The 18,340-nt window shown below is 47.1% G+C and overlaps 1 protein-coding gene and 1 long non-coding RNA gene across 3 annotated transcripts in view; one reads left to right on the forward strand and one right to left on the reverse strand.

Annotated features, from left to right (window-relative positions):
- The window catches only part of LOC122208479, a 28,391-nt gene extending 19,755 nt beyond the window's left edge, over positions 1 to 8,636 (reverse strand). Inside the window, exon 1 of the long non-coding RNA XR_006197246.1 lies at positions 7,991 to 8,636. This is a non-coding gene — a long non-coding RNA (uncharacterized LOC122208479). The remainder of the gene's footprint in view (positions 1 to 7,990) is intronic.
- Positions 8,637 to 9,170: 534 nt separating this feature from the next.
- PDP2 (pyruvate dehyrogenase phosphatase catalytic subunit 2) lies at positions 9,171 to 16,291 on the forward strand. Of its 2 annotated transcripts, none has more exons than XM_042919595.1 (2): positions 9,171 to 9,240; positions 11,354 to 16,291. In XM_042919595.1, the coding sequence occupies exon 2, from the start codon at positions 11,408 to 11,410 to the stop codon at positions 12,998 to 13,000; it is 1,593 nt and encodes a 530-aa protein (XP_042775529.1). In that variant the 5' UTR covers positions 9,171 to 9,240; positions 11,354 to 11,407; the 3' UTR covers positions 13,001 to 16,291. The 2 variants fall into 2 exon arrangements, with proteins under 2 accessions (XP_042775529.1, XP_042775530.1); XM_042919596.1 differs by lacking the exon at positions 9,171 to 9,240 and adding an exon at positions 9,361 to 9,525.
- The last annotated feature ends 2,049 nt before the right edge of the window (positions 16,292 to 18,340 follow it).

Genomic DNA, 18,340 nt, shown 5'->3' on the forward strand with positions numbered 1-18,340 from the left:
TAATAATAAATGCACTACCTCCTACTATGAGCCTTCAGTGAAAATCAAAGAAAATACAATTTATCTACACACTTGATTCCAAAAAATTACTTTAATGCCTTAGTTGTAATATAAAGGACAGCCCTTTATAATACATGTTTATATACACAAAAAGCATAATTTTCAATAAAATAATAGGTGTTTCAGAACATAAATGCTAGCTCACAAGGTTGTGATGAGGTCTTCTGAGGCTTGTACCTATATTCAGAAGCCTCAGAACATGGCAACTACAAATTCATTCCAGCCCGAGGGACATGAGTATTGCTGCCTTCAGGATATGATTTTCCCAGACAGTGAACTCCTCTATTTTTTAGAACAGACATGAAAATATCCCATCTACTCACTGAATTTGAAAAATTTGTGTATTCATTGTACAATATTTTATAAGTCATCACATTCTAAAATGTTTTAATGTTTATTTATTTTTGAGAGAGAGAGAGAGAGAGTGAGCAGGGGAGGGGCAGAGAGAGAGGGAGACAGAATCCGAAGCAGGCCCGGCTCTGTCACCACAAAGTCTGATGTGGGGCTCAAACTCATGAACCGCAAGATCATGACCTGAGCCAAAGTCAGACATTCAACCAACTGAGCCACCCAGGTGCCCCTAAGTCATCATATTTTAACTCATAGGAGGTGACATTTTGTCTCTTAAGATTATGAGTGGAACAATGCTCAAATTAGGCATAAGTGGTAAAATTCCAGGCAACATAAAGTACAATAATTCACTATATATTAAAACTGTGCAAGCATTACTCTGTGTTTCCAAATAAAATGGAACAAAGCTGCATGGAATGAATAAGTCACAGGGATAAAACACAGAGCATAGGGAATATAGTCAATGGTATTGTAATAGTGTACTATGATGATAGATGGTTCTAAGCTTGTGGTGAGCATAACGGAATGTACAGATTTGTTCACCATGTTGCACAAATGAAACATTGTAAATCAACTATACTTCAGTTTAAAAAAAGAATTAAAAAATATTTTTTAATGTTTCTTTATTTTTGAGAGAGAGTGTGTGAGAGAGAGACAGGGTGTGGGTGGGGGAGGGGCAGAGGACAAAGGAGACCTAGAATGCGAAGCAGTCTCCAGGCTCTGAGCTGTCAGCACAAAGCCTGACACGGGGCTCGAACCCAGGAACCGTGAGATCATGACCTGAGCCAAAGTCAGACACTTAGCCGACTGAGCTATTCAGGTGCCCCTAAAAAAAGAATTTTAAGGGGCGCCTGGGTGGCGCAGTCGGTTAAGCATCCGACTTCAGCCAGGTCACGATCTCGCGGTCCGTGAGTTCGAGCCCCGCGTCAGGCTCTGGGCTGATGGCTCGGAGCCTGGAGCCTGTTTCCGATTCTGTGTCTCCCTCTCTCTCTGCCCCTCCCCTGTTCATGCTCTGTCTCTCTCTGTCCCAAAAATAAATAAAAAACGTTGAAAAAAAAAAATTAAAAAAAAAAAAAAAAAAAAAAGAATTTTAAAAAAGGAACAATGTTGCAGGCTTAGATGAAGATAAACAGATTCTTCACCTGTTTGAATATCCAGGTGAGATGTTGGAAGGTAGGGCAGGTCTCAGATAATCCTTTGTTATGCGAAACTGTCCTGTAGGACTTCTAGCACCCCTGACAACCCCAAATGCCAGGGTTCTCCCCAACCGTGTGACAACTGTCCCCTAGATGCCCTACATGCTCTCTGGGGTGTACCACAAGTCTAGGGGACAAAAGAGGAGGCCATCTGGAGGCCAAAGAACCACAGGGAGGGGCACCTGAGTAGGGCACAGGGTCGAGGATTGGCAGAGCCTGAAGGAAGTAAGGGCCCAGGTGACAGAACTAACGGGGGACTATAAGGTAGATCCTCTCCGTAGGCAGCTCCTGAGGGAGTAGGTTGGTCCTAAAGATGGAGGGTTGCAGATCCTGTGTGGACTTTGCTACCTATCACTGAGTCTTCCTTCGTAGGAGGCCACAGGACCTACACTTTCCTGGGCCCTGCATGGATATCTGCTCAACTACTCTGAGCCCCCTCAGGAACTGCACCTCCTAACAGACATAGGGGACCCCATCAGCTGCAGACCCGATGGGGGCCTCCATGAGCTGAAAACCCATCTAAGCCACACACCGAAAGGATTATGGGGCCTTCACGTATGTAATTAAATATAAGAACAGTACAAGATGATACTAAACTGATAGGTAACTATAAGGAAGGTAAACATAATTCTGATTTCTCTCATCACACTTTTATTTTAATAAAGTATGAACTAACCTATTATTTTAAGGCACCTTCCTTTGGACTCCCTGAGAACATGCTCCATGTGCCTGTGGCATGACCCACCAGTGAACACAATCCGTGAATTGTCTTTTCTTTTTTTTTTTTTCATGAATTGACTCACTTGATTAACTCATTTCCTGAATTGATCCAAGACCTTTTGAAGTGGGTACCATTCTTATTCCCATTTTGCCGACGAGATACTGAGGATCAGATTGAGATACTTGCTCCAGGTCACATAGTTGGAGCTGGGGCCGGATTGGCCTACCTTGGAACCAAGTCTATGCCACCACTCTCCGGGCTCCTTGAAAGGCATTAGTCGGTCTCCCCACTAATGACAGTATCACAATAAGCATTGTGGAATGATGCATACAAGTGTGCGCACACACACACACACACACTCCCTCCACCAGCTCTAGGCAGGGAGATGCTCAGGCGCTTCCTGCAGTGTATTTACGCCCCCTTGTGGCCACGTGTGAGCCTGTAGCTTGGTCTCTGGTCCATCTTCATATTCACTAGCAAGAGCCCAGCCTAGCCATGCTAGGAAAGAACCCTTGCCCAGCCGGTTACCACTTGTCAAAATATTTAAAATATTTTTGCTGCTGTTTGTGCTCCTGCTTTGCTTGACACCCTAAGCTCTTGCTTCTTCTGCTGTCCAGGGCCTCCAGTGCTGGGTGAAGCACGCATCTTGTCAGTGCCACTGAGCACCACTGGGCTCTTGGGGAAAGGGCATGTGGAGGCCTGAGGTAATGGCCCCACTGTTTGCCAAAGGTATGGAGGATGGGGAGGGCACTCCGGGGAGGGGGGGAACAGCAGGGGCTTTGCCCTGGGAATCGACGGTAAGTGTGAAAATAAAAGGCTGAATTAAATTTGACCCAGTCTCCAGCATAGCCTGGGGATGGGGGTGCCCTGATTACATTGACAGGTCCTAGTTCTTCAGACAGAAATAGCTTCAGAGCCAAGAAAGGAGGACAGCTCTGCTTCAGCACCCTCACATACTCCTTTCTGCCCCCATTCTGTAGTCACTATACAGCTAGGAGGAGGGATATGCCCCCACAACATACATGGGAATGGCTGCCCCCATTCAGCAGATGGAGATACAGAGGCTCTAAATTTGACTGAGGTCCGTTGCCCAAGTCATGCATCCGGTTAATGACAGCACTGGGGTTCTCATGTCTGCCTGACCCGCAGTCCAGCCTCTGAAACCACCACATTACATGGGGTGCTTTGTGCTAGAGGAGGCTCTTGTCTTTTGGAAAAGCAGGTGTAAAAAAATGCTCAAGAGGGGCCTGGATGGCTCAGTTTGTTAAGCATCTGGCTTCGGCTCAGGTCATGATCTCACAGTTCAGGATTTCAAGCTCCAAGTCAGATTCTGCGCTGACAGCTCAGAGCCTGGAGCCTGCTTTGGATTTTGTGTCTCCCTCTCTTTTTCTCTCTCTCTGCCCCTCCCCCACTTGTGTGTACGCTCTCTCTCTCTCTCTCTCTCTCTCAAAAACAAATAAGTAAATTAGAAAAATTAAAAAAATTAAAATAAAAAGATGGCTAAACAAAAATACAGTATGCTGAGAGGGTAACTGTCTTCCCTCAGGAGAACTCTTCCTCTGGCTTCAGAGAAGCTCAAATTGGCCCCTCAGGCTATTAAATGTGGAAAGTTTCTAGAAGAGTGGCTTGGATGTGAGTCCAGAGAGTAGGACCCAGACTCTTCCTGGCCACAACCTTAAAGTGGGACCCCCAGGAACCTGGTGAAGTCAGTTCAGGTTTCTGGACTTTATTTTGTGCTTCGGATATATGGGCATCTCATGAAGTACACGGGTTCTGTTAGATGGGATTTTAGAGCAAAAAGGAGGTTCATGGGGAAATGTTTGGAACTGCTGCAATAAAGTTGGATGAATTCCTTTTACTGCACCATTTCTCAGGGCCTTAACTAAGTTGTTCATTGTGAAGCTCTTCCAGGGGTGGGTAGTAGAGACATGGTTCTTTTCTCTCAAAACATTTTCTGGGATGGTGCTCCATGGAGCACACTTTCAGAAGGCGTGGGTGAGATGATCTCAAGTTCTTTCCAGCTCTGGCCCAAGGGTTGGAGATGGGGCAGGCAGGCCTGGCCATAAAATTCAAGCCCTTCCCTTGGTTCACAAGGTGAAGACCTTTGTCCTTACCGTTCTCTCTCCATGGAATGCTCTTTCCCAGATAGGCCAGGCTCACTCTCTAACTTCCTTCAGATCTCTCTCCAAAGCCTATCTTATCAGAGGAACCTTCCCTGATTTCCAGACATAAAATAGCCCTCTGGTCCCCACCCCTCTCCCTAGCTGCCTCCCTTGCCCCAGAACAGCCCACTCTGCCTTCTTCTCTCCCACTCTTAGGTGTAAGTGTGTGGGACAGACATTATTGGGGGTTTTCCTGATTATTAAATACATGCTGCATGTTAAAAAAGAAAAAAAAGCATATAAAGAAATACATGGAAAAGGAAAGAATGTGAAAGTTTCATGACCCAGAGATAAGCATTGTTAACTGTCGGCATGTGTCCTGCTAGATTTTTCTTTGCATGCAGAGAGGCATGCACAAAGGAAAAAAGAGGAGAAGAAACGCATACATGAAATATCGTTATTATCAAAACCAAACTCTTTGTTGTAATCTGGTTTTTCGTTTGATGTTCTGTCCTGTCCTAATAGCTCCTTCCTGGCCTTTCCAACCCCACATTTGGCATCTTGTTGGATGCTGGGGACAATTGCTCAGGTGACACTGCACCCCCCACCCCTGAACCTAGCTCACTGTGTTCTCTGGTCCCTCAAGGAGTTGCCCCTGGGCCTGAAAAGGGTGCTCCAGGTACCGGGGGTGGGGCCTCCGCAGGGATGGCACACAGCAGTGGCTGGGCACCCTCAGTTTCTTGGACAATGTCACAGGGTAGCACAAGCCACGCCACAGGCCCACTGCTTGCTGACTGAACCTATTCCATACCCTGCAGCTTCAAGAGAAAGCAGGAAAACCATGCGCCTCCAGGGGCTCCAGGGCTGTCTTCCAACTTCCTCTTGCCTCCTCTTACCCACACCAGACCCCTCGAGCTGTTCTTCTGCTCCATTCCCAATTTACTTTCAAGAAAGAATATGAGTCATAGGCAACTTGGAGTGCTAGTGACAAGTACAAGGCCCACAAAATTGCCCCTTCCAAGCGAGGAGCTCTACAGAGGCCCAGAGAGAGGAAGTAAGTGACTGGGCCAGGATCACACAGCAAATAAGTGCCAGAACTGGGTCTTAGGCTTGGGACTTGAGGAAGATGGAAAATTCTGGGCGTGCCAGTGGTTAAGTCTGAGTAGAGACAGCTGTGGGATGATGGTGGAAAAGGGAATGATTATTTTGGGGTCACAGAGGAAGACCTCTGGCCTACATCATCAGAGCCTTGGGTGCAGCTGATCTGTCAAACAGGTGAAAGACATTGATCTGCGTTTGGAGAAGCGTTAAAGAGACAGAAACACAGGTTGTATTTCCCCCAAAGGGTCTGCCCATCCTCCTCTAGTAAAGGGAAATCTTTAGCTTTGGCTCTATGAGCTAGGAGCTTAACACAACCACTTTGAGGCTTCCTAATTGCCCGCAAGCTCTGTTGCTTCAGAGCAGGTTTGAGAGGAGGGCTGAGACAAGATTTGTGTTTTTTAAAAATTCCCATGGGGCGCCTGGGTGGTTCAGTCGGTTAAGCTCAGGTCATGATCTTGTAGTTCATGAGTTCGAGCCCCGAGTCAGGTTCTGTGCTGACAGCTCAGAGCCTGGAGCCTGCTTCCTATTCTGTGTCTCGCTCTCTCTCGGCCCCTTCCCTGCTCACACTCTGTCTCTTTCTGTCTCTTAAAAATAAATACAACATTAAAAAAAAATTCCCAAGCCTTTGTCACTATCATCCTCAAGACTTGTGAAATATGTCCTTGAGGTTGCTGCTCTGCAGGGAATGGTTACCGTTACCATTCCCTCTGAAGGAAAAGGGGCCCTGGGGAGGTGGGGGGGGGGGTGCGTACACACACGTGTGTCCATGTGCGTGGTCAATGTGGGAGGAGACAGTGCGAGGAAAAGTCACCTGTTTGGCCAGAGGTGGTGAAGTTGAATTACTTGATTTAGGATGACACTGGTCTGTGAGGCGACTGTCGGAGGGCACAGATGTGCTCAGATCAGCAGGAAGGCTTTTCTGGGTTTATTCAGTTGCACTGGGGAGCACTTAGGTCACAGAACTGCTCCAAGGGGAAGCACGTCTGCTCGGCCACAAAGAAAGATATCTGGGGTTTTTACAAACTCTTACAGATATCAGGCCTAGATGTATAGTTTTGACAGTTGGACAAAAAGCTATCTGCTACTCTCTCAGTTCCTCCTGACACAAGATAATCTCAGATCCAGCTTTCCTAACATTCCATGGAAGCCCCTATTTGTATGGCTATAAAATCAGGGAATTTTGCCAGAATCATCCAAGGGATCTAACTCCCTACTCCGGTTAGGCCTGTGGTTGTTTTTTAAAATATAGTTTTGCTGCTGCTGCTGCTGCTGCTGCTGCTTCTCTCCCTCCTCCTCCTCTTTCTTCTTCTTGATTATACAAGAAATGCCAGATGGAGTAATATATGTGTATGTTTACTGTAGAAAATTTCTCTTTCTCTCTCTCTCTCTCTGCCCCTCACTCATTTGTGCCCTCTTTCTCTCTCAAAAGAAAAGAAAAAGAAAATTTCTAATGTTTACCTTTGACTGCCTATTTAGGGTAAATTAAAATAAGTAGAATTGGAGCACCTGGGTGGTTGTGTCAGTTAAGCTGTCTAACTTCAGCTCAGGTCATGATCTCAAGGTTTATGGGTTTGAACGCCGAGTAGGGCTCTGTGCTGACAGCTCAGACCCTGAGCTTGCTTCAGATTCTATGTCTCCCTCTCTCTCTGTTCCTCCCCCGCTAATGCTCTGTCTCTGTCTCAAAAATAAATAAAACACATTTAAAAAAAAGAAGTAGAATTAGTGGATCAAAAATCTGTCCATTGGGTAGCCTCAATTTACACTCCTACCTGCCCAGAAGGCAATGCCTACTCACCAACATGAAGTACTAATCTGTTTTAATGATTGTCAGGTTGTTTGACAAAAACCGATATCTTGTTTTAATTCTTATTTGCTTGGTTTTGACTGAGGCTGAATCTTTTTAAATTTCCTCAGAAAATGACAGCTGATCTGCTGCTTTTCCTTTCTTGAGGAGAGATCAGACCTTTTCCTTCATTTTTCTTCTTTTAAGACCTTGAGACAAGAAGCACTGGGAGACTGGCTGGGGTTCTTGGGCTAGCCATCATATGTTGGCGACGGAGCTAGCTACAGCCTCTAAACGAAAGCTCCAGTGCACACAAAATCTTCAAAGATACATTTTTACTTTGGAATTGTTGTGTGTGGTAACTTAAAAAAAACTCTGCGGTTTCAGACTTAGCAGAGTGATGTAATTTCTCTCAGGAAAGTGTGGTGGGGGCAGCCATCTGTGTGCCTCCAGTAGTCACCTCAGGCATCCATAAATGCCTGCAGATGAACTGATTAAACTGTGCTGACTCTGTCCTTAAGGATGACCCTTTGTCACCCCAAATGAACTATCTATACAAAACCTAAAAATAAAACTTACGCCCATTTATTTACAATGCCTTAGAGTTATCTTTACTTTCAGTCTGAAACAGCCTTCTCAATATCCAGGAAGAGAGATATTGCAAATTCTGACTTACCAGAAAACTTCCTGAAAGGGCCAAGGGTGAGTGGCAGTATAAACGTCAAACCAGATGCAAGTCTGACAGGAGCGGTATTATGGCAGGCATGTCCTCGGGTCCAGGTGGGCTGGCCAGGCTCTCCAGGTAAACCAGTGTGTCTCGCTTCCAGAAGACTACATTCTCAGGGCTCCAAGTGGCATTTCTGGTCTCTGCCTCCAGGGAAGGACTGTACTTGCCTTACGATAATAAGGAAGCAGGGGATAACTGGAATCCCACAATACGAGGGACTGAGGGGTTATCTGGTGTCTTGGCTCTTAGTCTTTCTCAACCTACCAACCAGTAACCATTTCTAGTAACTGTCAGTGGTCAGATCAATATAAATGTCTTTTGAAGGCCCAACGGCCCCTGGGAACCAATGAAAACTTTAGAGCAGGAGTTTGAGTTTTAGAAGGGTCACTGCCTGTTCCGTACAGGAAGAGCAGCTGAGTCGTAAAGTGAACGTAGGGAGACCAGATGAGAGGATTGGAATAGGGTAGCTGGAGGCAAATGTGTGGATTGCAGAGATACTCGGGAGATAAGATTAGCAGGATTAGATAACAGGAGAGGGGCTGGAAAGAGGGAGCAGTTAAGACTCCCAGGATTCTGGTTGAGGCTATCTGGGAAGATGGTGGGGCCATTATTGGGTTAGGGTAGGAAAGGAAGGGCGAGTTTGGTAGGAAGGTGAGTTCTGAGCGAGATGTGTTCGAGGCGTACATAGGGCCTCCAAAGGAAGGCGTCCAAATGGTTGAACACAAGGCTGTGACGCTTGGGAGAGAGGTCTGGATTTGGTGGGCAAAGCAAAGGAGAGGAAACCGTGCGGCATTACTAACAGTAAAGAATTGGAGAGGATGCTGGGTTCGGGGTGTGCAGAGTGTGGGCCATCAGGTGGCGGGGTAGCTCGGTCCCTGATTGCCTGGTCGCGTAGCCGGGAACTCTGCTCACCCACGGTCGGAGCCCAGAAGGGTGCGGATGGGTGGGGAGGAACTGGATTTAGCTCCTCCCGCCCTGCCTGCCCTGTCGCCCTCCTCAGCCATTGGGTAATTCTTCTGTCCGTCAAAGGCCCGCCTCCGCAGGTGAACCAATAAGAGCTGGAGAGAGGATGCTTCCTTCTCCATCTGGATCTGCACAAGGGGTCGCTTCAAGGAGGTGAGGCGGGAGTGGCGGCAGCCGCAGCACTGTGCGCAGGCGTGGAACTGACGGGACGGACCCGGTGGCAGTGGCGCAAGCTGGTGAGTGGGGAGCGAGGGTCCGAGGTAGGGAAGGGGGCGATCGCAGGATGGGGACCCCTCCAGCCCCGCCGGGCGTCCCCGGAGCCCAGCCCTCTGCGGCCGTCAGAATCGGTTCAGATGATGAGGTGGAAAGCGGAGGTGAGGTGAAATGAGGTGAGGGGGCGGGCCCGCAGTCACGGTCACCCCACCGCGCGCACGCGCCACGTGGGCTCTCGGACTCGCCAAGGACCCTTGGCTTCGGACCCCGGCACACGCACTAGCTGCGTTAGCCCTTGGAGCACCTCTGTGAGTTCGGCGCCTCGACTGAATTTCTCTATTTTACAGGCTGAGAAGCTGGAGCTCAGGGATGTGGCCGCGCCGGGGTACGGGCGCGATCGGGCTTGATAGACTCCAGAGATCGCACTCTTATCTATGAGGCTGTGGGGCAGAGACTTGAACTTGGGACCTGTGTTTTCTTCAGGGACGTGAAATTGTTTGGGTCCCGGCTGCGGCGGACCAACTTGCGTCCGGCGCTGCTCCCTGATTTCTCTGCAGGGCCCTGGAAGGGTGGGAGGTGCCAGGCGGCCTCTGTGGGCGTTGACCTACCGCTCCTGCCCCAAGTTCAGCGGGGTGGGCTGGCGGGGAGGAGGACGGTCCTCAGTTCTGAGAGTTCCCAGTGCCCCAACAGACAAACTGGCAGAGAGCAGGTCTCCTGAACGAAATCCGAAAACACGTGGGAAACGCTCCTCTTAGGTCACCCGGGAAAATAGAAAATAGAGCAGGTTTTTTTTGTTTGTTTTGCTTTGCTTTTTGTCTAAGAAGAGGTATCCTCAGCGTCTGTTGAAGGTGGTAGGAAACTGTTCCCTTCATGTCCTTGTGGAGGCAGATGTGAACATTTTGGAGATCAGTTTGGCATTATGAGTCTACACCCTTTGACCTACTGATTCCTCCTTTGGGAAATAAGTAGATTAAAACCTAAGTAGGGAAAAGGTTGGTGCATAAGGCAGTGCAATTTGGTGTTTTATCCATAGCCAGTAGAAACGACTTCTAAATCTACAACAATAGAGAACAGTTAAGGAAATTGAGATTGTTTATGCCAAAATAGGGTAGTACACATCCCTGAAATGTCTTTATCATGAATAAAATGCTTAAAAGAAAAAAAAAATAGATTGTAAGTTGTGGTTTCAGTTGTATAAAAATGTATACAGAGTGACCAGAGGAGTCACTTAATGATAAAAGTATAACCACCTTTTTGGAGCAGAAGGATCATATTTCATTGAATCCTCACAAAACCTTATAAGATGGGTATTCCCATCCCCCTGACAGACAGCTGGAGCTCAGGCAAGTGAAGCAGTGTGTCTGATGTTAGACAGCTGGTGTCACACCTGGTGTGCTGTTGGGCCTTTGGAAATGCTGCGTCTAGCCAGTATTTGAGGACCTGTTGTGTGTTGCATGGGGCTGGAGAGCCACTGGTGAGTAAGGGTTCCTGAATTCATGGAGCGTATAGACTAGTGGAGAAGCAGATAGATATTTAAATAAACACTTACAGTCTGTTGGGGAAAGTGAACCTGGGAGCTAGACACTGGGCTCTGGCAAGGGAAATATTTGGGAAGGAAAATATAAAGGGGCCCCTGGGTCAGCTGTGAGCAATGAGTGAGTTCTGTGGGGAAGCCTTCAGTGGCTCTGTATGAATGGAGAGCATATAAAAATCCTGTTTTTCTCATTTTCTGAAATGTTATTTATGCGTTGTAATGGGAGGTAGGGAGACTTGCTTAAGTATTTTGAATTTAGTCAACTGTTTTACTATTTTTTAAAATTTTGTTTTTTGAGAGAGAGAGCTCAAAGAGAGAGAGAGAGCGCACAAGCAGGGGAGGGGCAGAAAGAGAGCGGGGGGATGAAGGATCCAAAGCAGGCTCCTCATTGACAGCAGAGAACCCGAAAATCAGGAATTCAGGGTCAGGAACCATAAGATCACGACCTAAGCCGAAGCCGGTCACTTAACTCACAGAACCACCCAACTCTTTTAAAGTTTATCTTAAAACACTTTTGTTCAGAATGGTAGCAAAATAAATGTTTTCAGAAGTCTGTTTTTAAGAAATTAAATTTGAATTTTCTTCAACTCTTTAATTTTCAGGTTTAAAGAAAGCCCCTTTTGCGGAAGGAACACATTTGCCAGTATCGCTGCAAAATGTCAAGTACTTTGCCCTTCTGGATCTTAAATTCTGCAAGGAACAGCATTGCCACGTTACAAGGGGGCAGACGTTTGTATTCAAGGTGTGCCTCAAATAGAAATAAATCAAGATGGAGACTCTTTTCCCAGGGACCAGGCACCCTGAAGAGCAGTGCCCCGTGCAGTGGCTTTGCCCTGCAGAAAGCCTACAGACACACGTCAACAGAGGAAGACGATTTCCACTTGCAACTCAGCCCTGAGCAGGTAAATGAAGTGCTGCGAGCCGGTGAGTCGGCTCACAAGATCCTCGACCTCGTCAGTGGAGCCCCAAATTCAGTGTTACGGTTTGAGAGCAACCAACTGGCTGCCAATTCCCCAGTGGAGGACCGGCGAGGTGTGGCTTCCTGCCTGCAGACCAGCGGGCTGATGTTTGGCATCTTCGATGGACATGGTGGCCATGCATGTGCTCAAGCAGTGAGCGAGAGGCTCTTCTACTATGTGGCGGTGTCGCTGATGTCCCAGCAGACCCTGGAGCGGATGGAGGGAGCCATGGAAAGCATGAAGCCCCTGATGCCCATCCTGCAATGGCTCAAGCACCCAGGGGACAGTATCTACAAGGATGTCACGTCAGTGCACCTTGATCACCTCCGTGTCTACTGGCAGGAACTGCTTGACCTGCACATGGAAATGGGACTCAACATTAAGGAAGCATTAATGTATTCCTTCCAGAGACTGGATTCTGACATCTCGCTGGAAGTCCAGGCCCCCCTGGAAGATGAGATGACGAGGAACCTTTCACTCCAGGTGGCCTTCTCTGGGGCTACAGCTTGCATGGCCCATGTTGATGGAGTTCACTTGCATGTGGCAAACGCTGGTGACTGTCGGGCCATCCTTGGGGTCCAGGAGGACAATGGCATGTGGTCTTGTCTGCCCCTCACACGCGACCACAATGCCTGGAACCAAGCTGAGCTGTCACGGCTAAAGAGGGAGCACCCTGAATCAGAGGACAGGACAGTCATTGTGGACAACAGGCTGCTGGGCGTGCTCATGCCCTGCAGGGCCTTCGGGGATGTCCAGCTGAAGTGGAGTAAAGAGCTGCAGCGCAGTGTCCTGGAGAGGGGCTTTGACACCGAGGCCCTCAACATTTACCAGTTCACCCCCCCACACTACCACACTCCACCCTACCTGACTGCTGAGCCTGAGGTCACCTACCACCGGCTGAGGCCCCAGGATAAGTTCCTTGTGTTGGCCTCAGATGGCCTGTGGGACGTGCTGGACAATGAGGATGTGGTGAGGCTGGTGGTGGAGCACCTGGCAGAAGCAAGTCGGCACAAGCCGGACCTGGCCCAGAGACCCGCCAACCTAGGACTCATGCAGAGCCTGCTGCAGCAGAGGAGAGCCCAGGGGCTGTGCGCGGCCGACCAAAATGCAGCCACGCGTCTGATCAGACACGCCATAGGGAGCAATGAGTATGGGGAGATGGAACCGGAGCGGCTAACAGCGATGCTGACTTTGCCAGAGGACTTGGCGAGGATGTACAGGGATGACATCACTGTCACCGTGGTGTATTTTAACTCAGACTCAATTGACGCATATTACAAAGGGGGTTAAGAGTGTCCCGTATTGCCAAGGTTAACTTAAATGCTTTTCTAAAACATTTTCATTTACTCTTAAACTGGCTATTCAGACCTTACTGTTAAAAAGGCAGGCCGAGGTAGCTGGGCTTAATAATAGACTGATGTGAGGAAAAGCCAGGCTCGGTTTAAAAACAGTAGCAGTGATTTCATGCCACAGTGTGTTTTGGTCACCGCTTCTGCATAGAGAGGGCAGAGCATTGAGACCATAGAATTGGCTTGGGCCCATAGCCAAAGTCCTTTTATAAAGACGTTGTTGTCGTTAAGCCATCATCAGCCTGAGCCTTCAAAGGGTAAATGTAATCATCGTCCTAAGACTATGAAGAACTTCGGGATTTCCTGATGTTGTGCAGAATCTGCAAACTTGGTAGTTTTCCTCAATTTACAATCGCGGACTTATTTTTAAATGACTAAGACCTAGGTTTACAGAGAATACTCTTTTCTATGCAATATTCTAACTTTTTGTGTGATTATACTTGTGAAAACATTTTGTGATGCTGCATCCTGGTGTGTTTTTGTTTATGTTAAAACAGTCCTCAAACTTGCAAACAGGCCTGCTGTAAGCATGCTTGGGATGATTTGTCTTGGTTTTCAGCTGAGAGTGAGAGGGGCGAGGCCTCTGGACCAGCTGATGAATTGACTCGTGCCACTTGTGATACCTTCCACTGTGTCCCACACCTTGAACCTTGAGCCATACTAGAAGGTAACTTCTATCTATGCCTTAACTCCTCGCCTTCCCGGCATTAATAAAATATGCTCCAGGGCTTAGCCTCTGTGGGGCTATTTATAGCACTTAGCCTTTCTGATTATACCTCTCAAACGTTCTTCTGTTCATTCCACCTAATATTCCTACCTCTGCTCTGCCAAACTCCCTCACTCCACTGCTACTGACTATATGCACGCAATATTGTCCAGAAAGAAGGCTCCCTCTTCAAATGGTTATAGGGGAGGAAAAAATGCGATCGTGTAATATGGTAGTTGTGACAGATGTGCAGGCAGGACTGGCTTATGCAGTGGATTATGGACCTAAGATTCAGCCCAAATCTGGACAGGTGAAAACATGAAGAGCTTGAGAAGTCACTAACCAGGGCTGCCTGTCTGTGTCCCGAGAGGCAGTGGGGAAGAAGGAGGGAGATTTGTCAGACGGGATGCTTGCCCTAAGACTGTGGGATAAACCGCCATGGCTTCTCCTCAGGAGCCAGACCATATTTAGTATAGGAGTTGGGGCAAAAATAAAACTGCAACCTGTAATGGCTTCTGTGGGCAGCACAGTCTTTGTGTTTATTTCAAATTAAACCACGTGGGTCCTTTTTGGGGGAAAGAATTTCGTGTTCTCGTGAAATGCTGCGGCATTGACACAACAGGAAATGTGTCCCTAAATGGAAACACAAATATAATCCCACAAAGCTGACAGTTCTGTCTTCCTGCACTACGTTAGTTGATCCCTCTCATCTTCCACCTTGTACCATCCACTGAAAGAAACAAGCAAGTTTGACTTTTCACGTCCCAGTGATACTCATTCAAGTCTTGGAGTGCTTTTAACTTGGGGACATTTCCCTGTCTGTTTTCCAATGCAGCTGTTCAGTGATTGGGCTTCAGCTCCAGTCAGTGCTTAAGCCTTGGTCCTTTTATTCTGAAATCATTAGTGTTCCTTTTGACCTCCTGGATCATAACTGAGAAATAAAACGTGAATGACTGCCATTGTGCTTGCATGAAGGTTTGTTGCTAAAGTTGAAGACTGCTTGTCTGCCATCCTTTGTTCTTTATGTCAGCTAAACCCTGGCACACCGTCGGAGCATTTACAGGGATTACAGAGTGTATGAATCCCGTTTTGGAGCCTAGCAAAGGTCATAAAATGCGTCTGACTCAGTAACTTGCGGGACAGCTGAGAGAATACAGACTTCCCACCTGCTTCTCCAAGCTTATCTGTGTTTTTTCTCTGCCTAATATATTTCCCGCTTTCTAATTGTAGTATATCGAGATGGAAGAAAGGCCAGTTTATTGTCTGCCCTTTTCTACTGTGAACTCTGTCAGCTCTTTCCATGAATGCTCCAAGGAGAGTCTCCTGGTTAACCCCCAGCATGTCTGTCTCCTTGACCACAATTCTGGTGTCTGTGGCCTCTCTGAGACATGGGCTACTGTCAGAGGACACTGGAATTTGAGAGGGGTATGGTGGTACTTGTCAGTCTTCTAAAGCATTTATTATTCCTTTTAGTAAAGATTTCCATATTGAGACATCTAAAATCAACTAAAAAATAAGATTGAACATTTAATATTTTGGATATACCTTGAATAAAGTATGCTTTGGTTCTTTAAATTGCATATAATTTTAGGGAAGAAACTTTGTAATATTGGCATAATTTAGATATTGTTTTATGTATAAATATCACAGCTCCGCTAACTGGGAATTGGTCAAAATGGTTGAGAAGATTGTATTAGTTTTAAATGCAGGTTAGTAGCCTCAGTCAAGTTACTTAGATTGGGTTTTCTGAAATATTATTTGTAACATTAAAGCTAATTTGTTATATATTAAAAAAAGCTAATGTGTTATAATGAAAATGTGAACTTTGAGGTATGTTAATATATAAACACAGTTTTCCAGAAGTATGATTGGCCTAAAAGGTCTTTAGTATTGGGCACACTGGGTAAAAGTTCAGGCTAAACACAACTGAGCTGGCACCCTTTTAGGCATAAGAGAAATATAAACAGCTTGAACTTGAGTCAGTTAAAGAAGAAAATAATGGATTGTATGGAATAAGAATATGTGTTCAGAATGAATCTGGCTTGACTCTTTCGTCCATCGGTCCCTGGTAACCTATCTTCATTTGACAGTTCTTGGGAGGCCTTGCCTTCCCAGATTAAACCAGAGTATCTTGGAACTGAGCCATCCTAGTTTCATCTTAAAGTGGTGCATTTGTCTCTGAACATGACTCCTTCCCCTGGTGGAAAAAGCCCAAGTAGGTTTGGAGCTGGGGTCTAAAGCCTGGTGGTACAGCTGTCATGCAAGCAGCCTCGTGCATCGCCGAGGGGGAAAGGACTGCTGTGCAACCATTTCCCAAGCAGCCTGGAGCTCCGTCCCTTATACTTTGGGCACCTGATGTTGAACTTGCTTCCTGGAAAATAATTTGTTATCAAGCATTTACTTGGACAAATTACTAACCATGTTCCTTAATATTTACTGACATTTGTATTTTAAGCTGTACTCCCATGATCTTATTTGACATTGATTTTCTGACTATTAGAGATATTTAAATGAAACTCGTAAATAAAAGGCAAAATGAAATTTGGTTTCTTTTGGTTTGATATTAATTTCTTTAGGTCTGTAGGGTGCTAGATTACACCAGCCCTTGTTTCACCACCTTTATCTGGCCATGGAAGATTTTAGTCTGTAAGAATCCACCCCGACAAAGGAGAGGTCTTCTCTGCAAATTTGTGATGGCTGCTGACCACACGGGAAGTGCTCACTGAGTGTTAACTATGTGTGTGAGCACCTGAAATGAAGGAAAAGGAAATTAAGGCTTTTGTTCTAAGGGTCTCCCCACACTCAGTGCCAAGGCCTGCTGGGATTTCATATTTAACTGAGCTTGTGAAACCAGCTTTTGTTAAATGCAGAGCCAGCTTTGGGGAAACGTTCCAGACAGCTACTTCCATAGTGTTGGAGACCCTCTCCACCTCTTCCCACCACCCTCCCCCGCCCCCGCCCCCGCACCTGAGCTGTATCTCCCTGCTGCTGGAGAGATAAAGTTCCTAAGGACGGCCTCTATGGGTGCTTCTTAAAATGCAATCCAACTATTAAGTTATTAACACTTTAGGGTGGACTTGAAGAAGAGCAGATTTGAGGGAGGGAAAAGTGGAAAAGGGGATGTCTGAGGTTTGATGAGGGTAACAGGAAGAGCTATTTCCCTCTTTTTAATGACATAAAACAAGCCCAGAGACTGAAAAACTTGCCCCTGACATCATGGTAGGGCCAGGATTTGAACCGAGTCCACAGACCATCCACTTGTCCCTATACTGGCCCCTTTAGAAAGGGAACGTGATGCATGAAAAATCTTCATTGCACAGTTTTGGCCCAGGGTGGGTGGGGATGGGATAGAGAAGTAGGTGGTGCTGAAAACAAGCTACATATACTTAACATATGTGTTCCAATATCCCATCATTTCGGAACACGATAAAAATATAAGGGAAAAAATACAAGGGAAACAGAATTAAATTTTAAAAATTGAGTTCTTTGGGCTCTTTCCAGGGGGAGGAAGTAAATTTATGCTATTTCTTTCATCTCTATAGATTTTTTGTTTTTATTTTACTTGATGCTACTCAATGCCCTAAAGTAGTTCCTGTCCTGCTGATTGTAGAATGAGTGAAGAAGGATTGGGGGAGGGACAGATGGGTGGATGATTAAGGGAGCGGCAGATAAGAGGAACCAGCAAAAGAGAGGTCAGAGGAGTAGCAGGAAAACTGTGAGTGGTGGTGTAAAAGTGAGGAGAGGGGTCAGGAGCTCTGTTACCAGAAAAACTGCGGGTGTGGATAGATGGAAATGAACAAGTGATTTTAAAGGCATCGCTAAGGAGAGGAATTCTCATTTGGGACTCAGGACACAGGATGGGCCTGGCTGCGAGGTGGAGATGATGGGTTGGCTCTGTGACAAGAGGCTGGCTGAGTTGCTGGGATGACCCTTCCTCTGAGACAAAGGTGTGCAGCAGGTAGGGGGACAGGGGAACATCATCAAGCCAACATGTCCTTGCCTTTTGGGAGGGGAGAGTATCCATGGGTGGTTCATTTGGCGTTTCCAGGGCTTTGCTAACTCCAAAATTGGCTTTGGCATGGAGGCATGGAGTGGCTGGGCCTTTTCTGAGCTCTGCCTTTTGGCTCACTCAATCCTAAGGATGATGGGAACCCCAATGGGAAGCCCTCGGCTTGGCTGGCACCTCCAGCGCAGGCCCTTTGCTGTGGGATTCTGCCGAGACCGTGTGAGACAGGAAGCTGCCTCTAGATGTCGCCATCTGGCCATGTTGGTGCCGGCCGCAGCTGGAGTGGGAAGATCATATTCCATGGGGCCCTGAGGCACAGCCCTGCCAGAGCAGGGGCTCCCTGGGACTGCAGCCTGGGACACCTTTCAGGGAGCCTCATCAGACCCCAGACATCCTTGGAGCTGGAATGAATGCGGGGTGGGAGAAGAACCCTGTCCTGTAATCACTCAGCCCTGCTTTGTGGGAAGAGGGCTGCTGGGGACCTAAGACAGCCAGAGCCAGGTGGTGAGCTTTACGTGGGGAGGAAGTAGCTGCTACCTTTTCGAGTCTGCCCCAATGTGGATGTTCCC

Source organism: Panthera leo, chromosome E2, assembly GCF_018350215.1.
Source record: "Panthera leo isolate Ple1 chromosome E2, P.leo_Ple1_pat1.1, whole genome shotgun sequence".
In the NCBI taxonomy this organism is placed as follows: domain Eukaryota; kingdom Metazoa; phylum Chordata; class Mammalia; order Carnivora; family Felidae; genus Panthera; species Panthera leo.

What these genes read in the sequence shown, in the direction of transcription:
- PDP2 (XM_042919595.1), top strand. Translation starts at nt 11,408, where the DNA reads ATGTCAAGTACTTTGCCCTTCTGGATCTTAAATTCTGCAAGGAACAGC.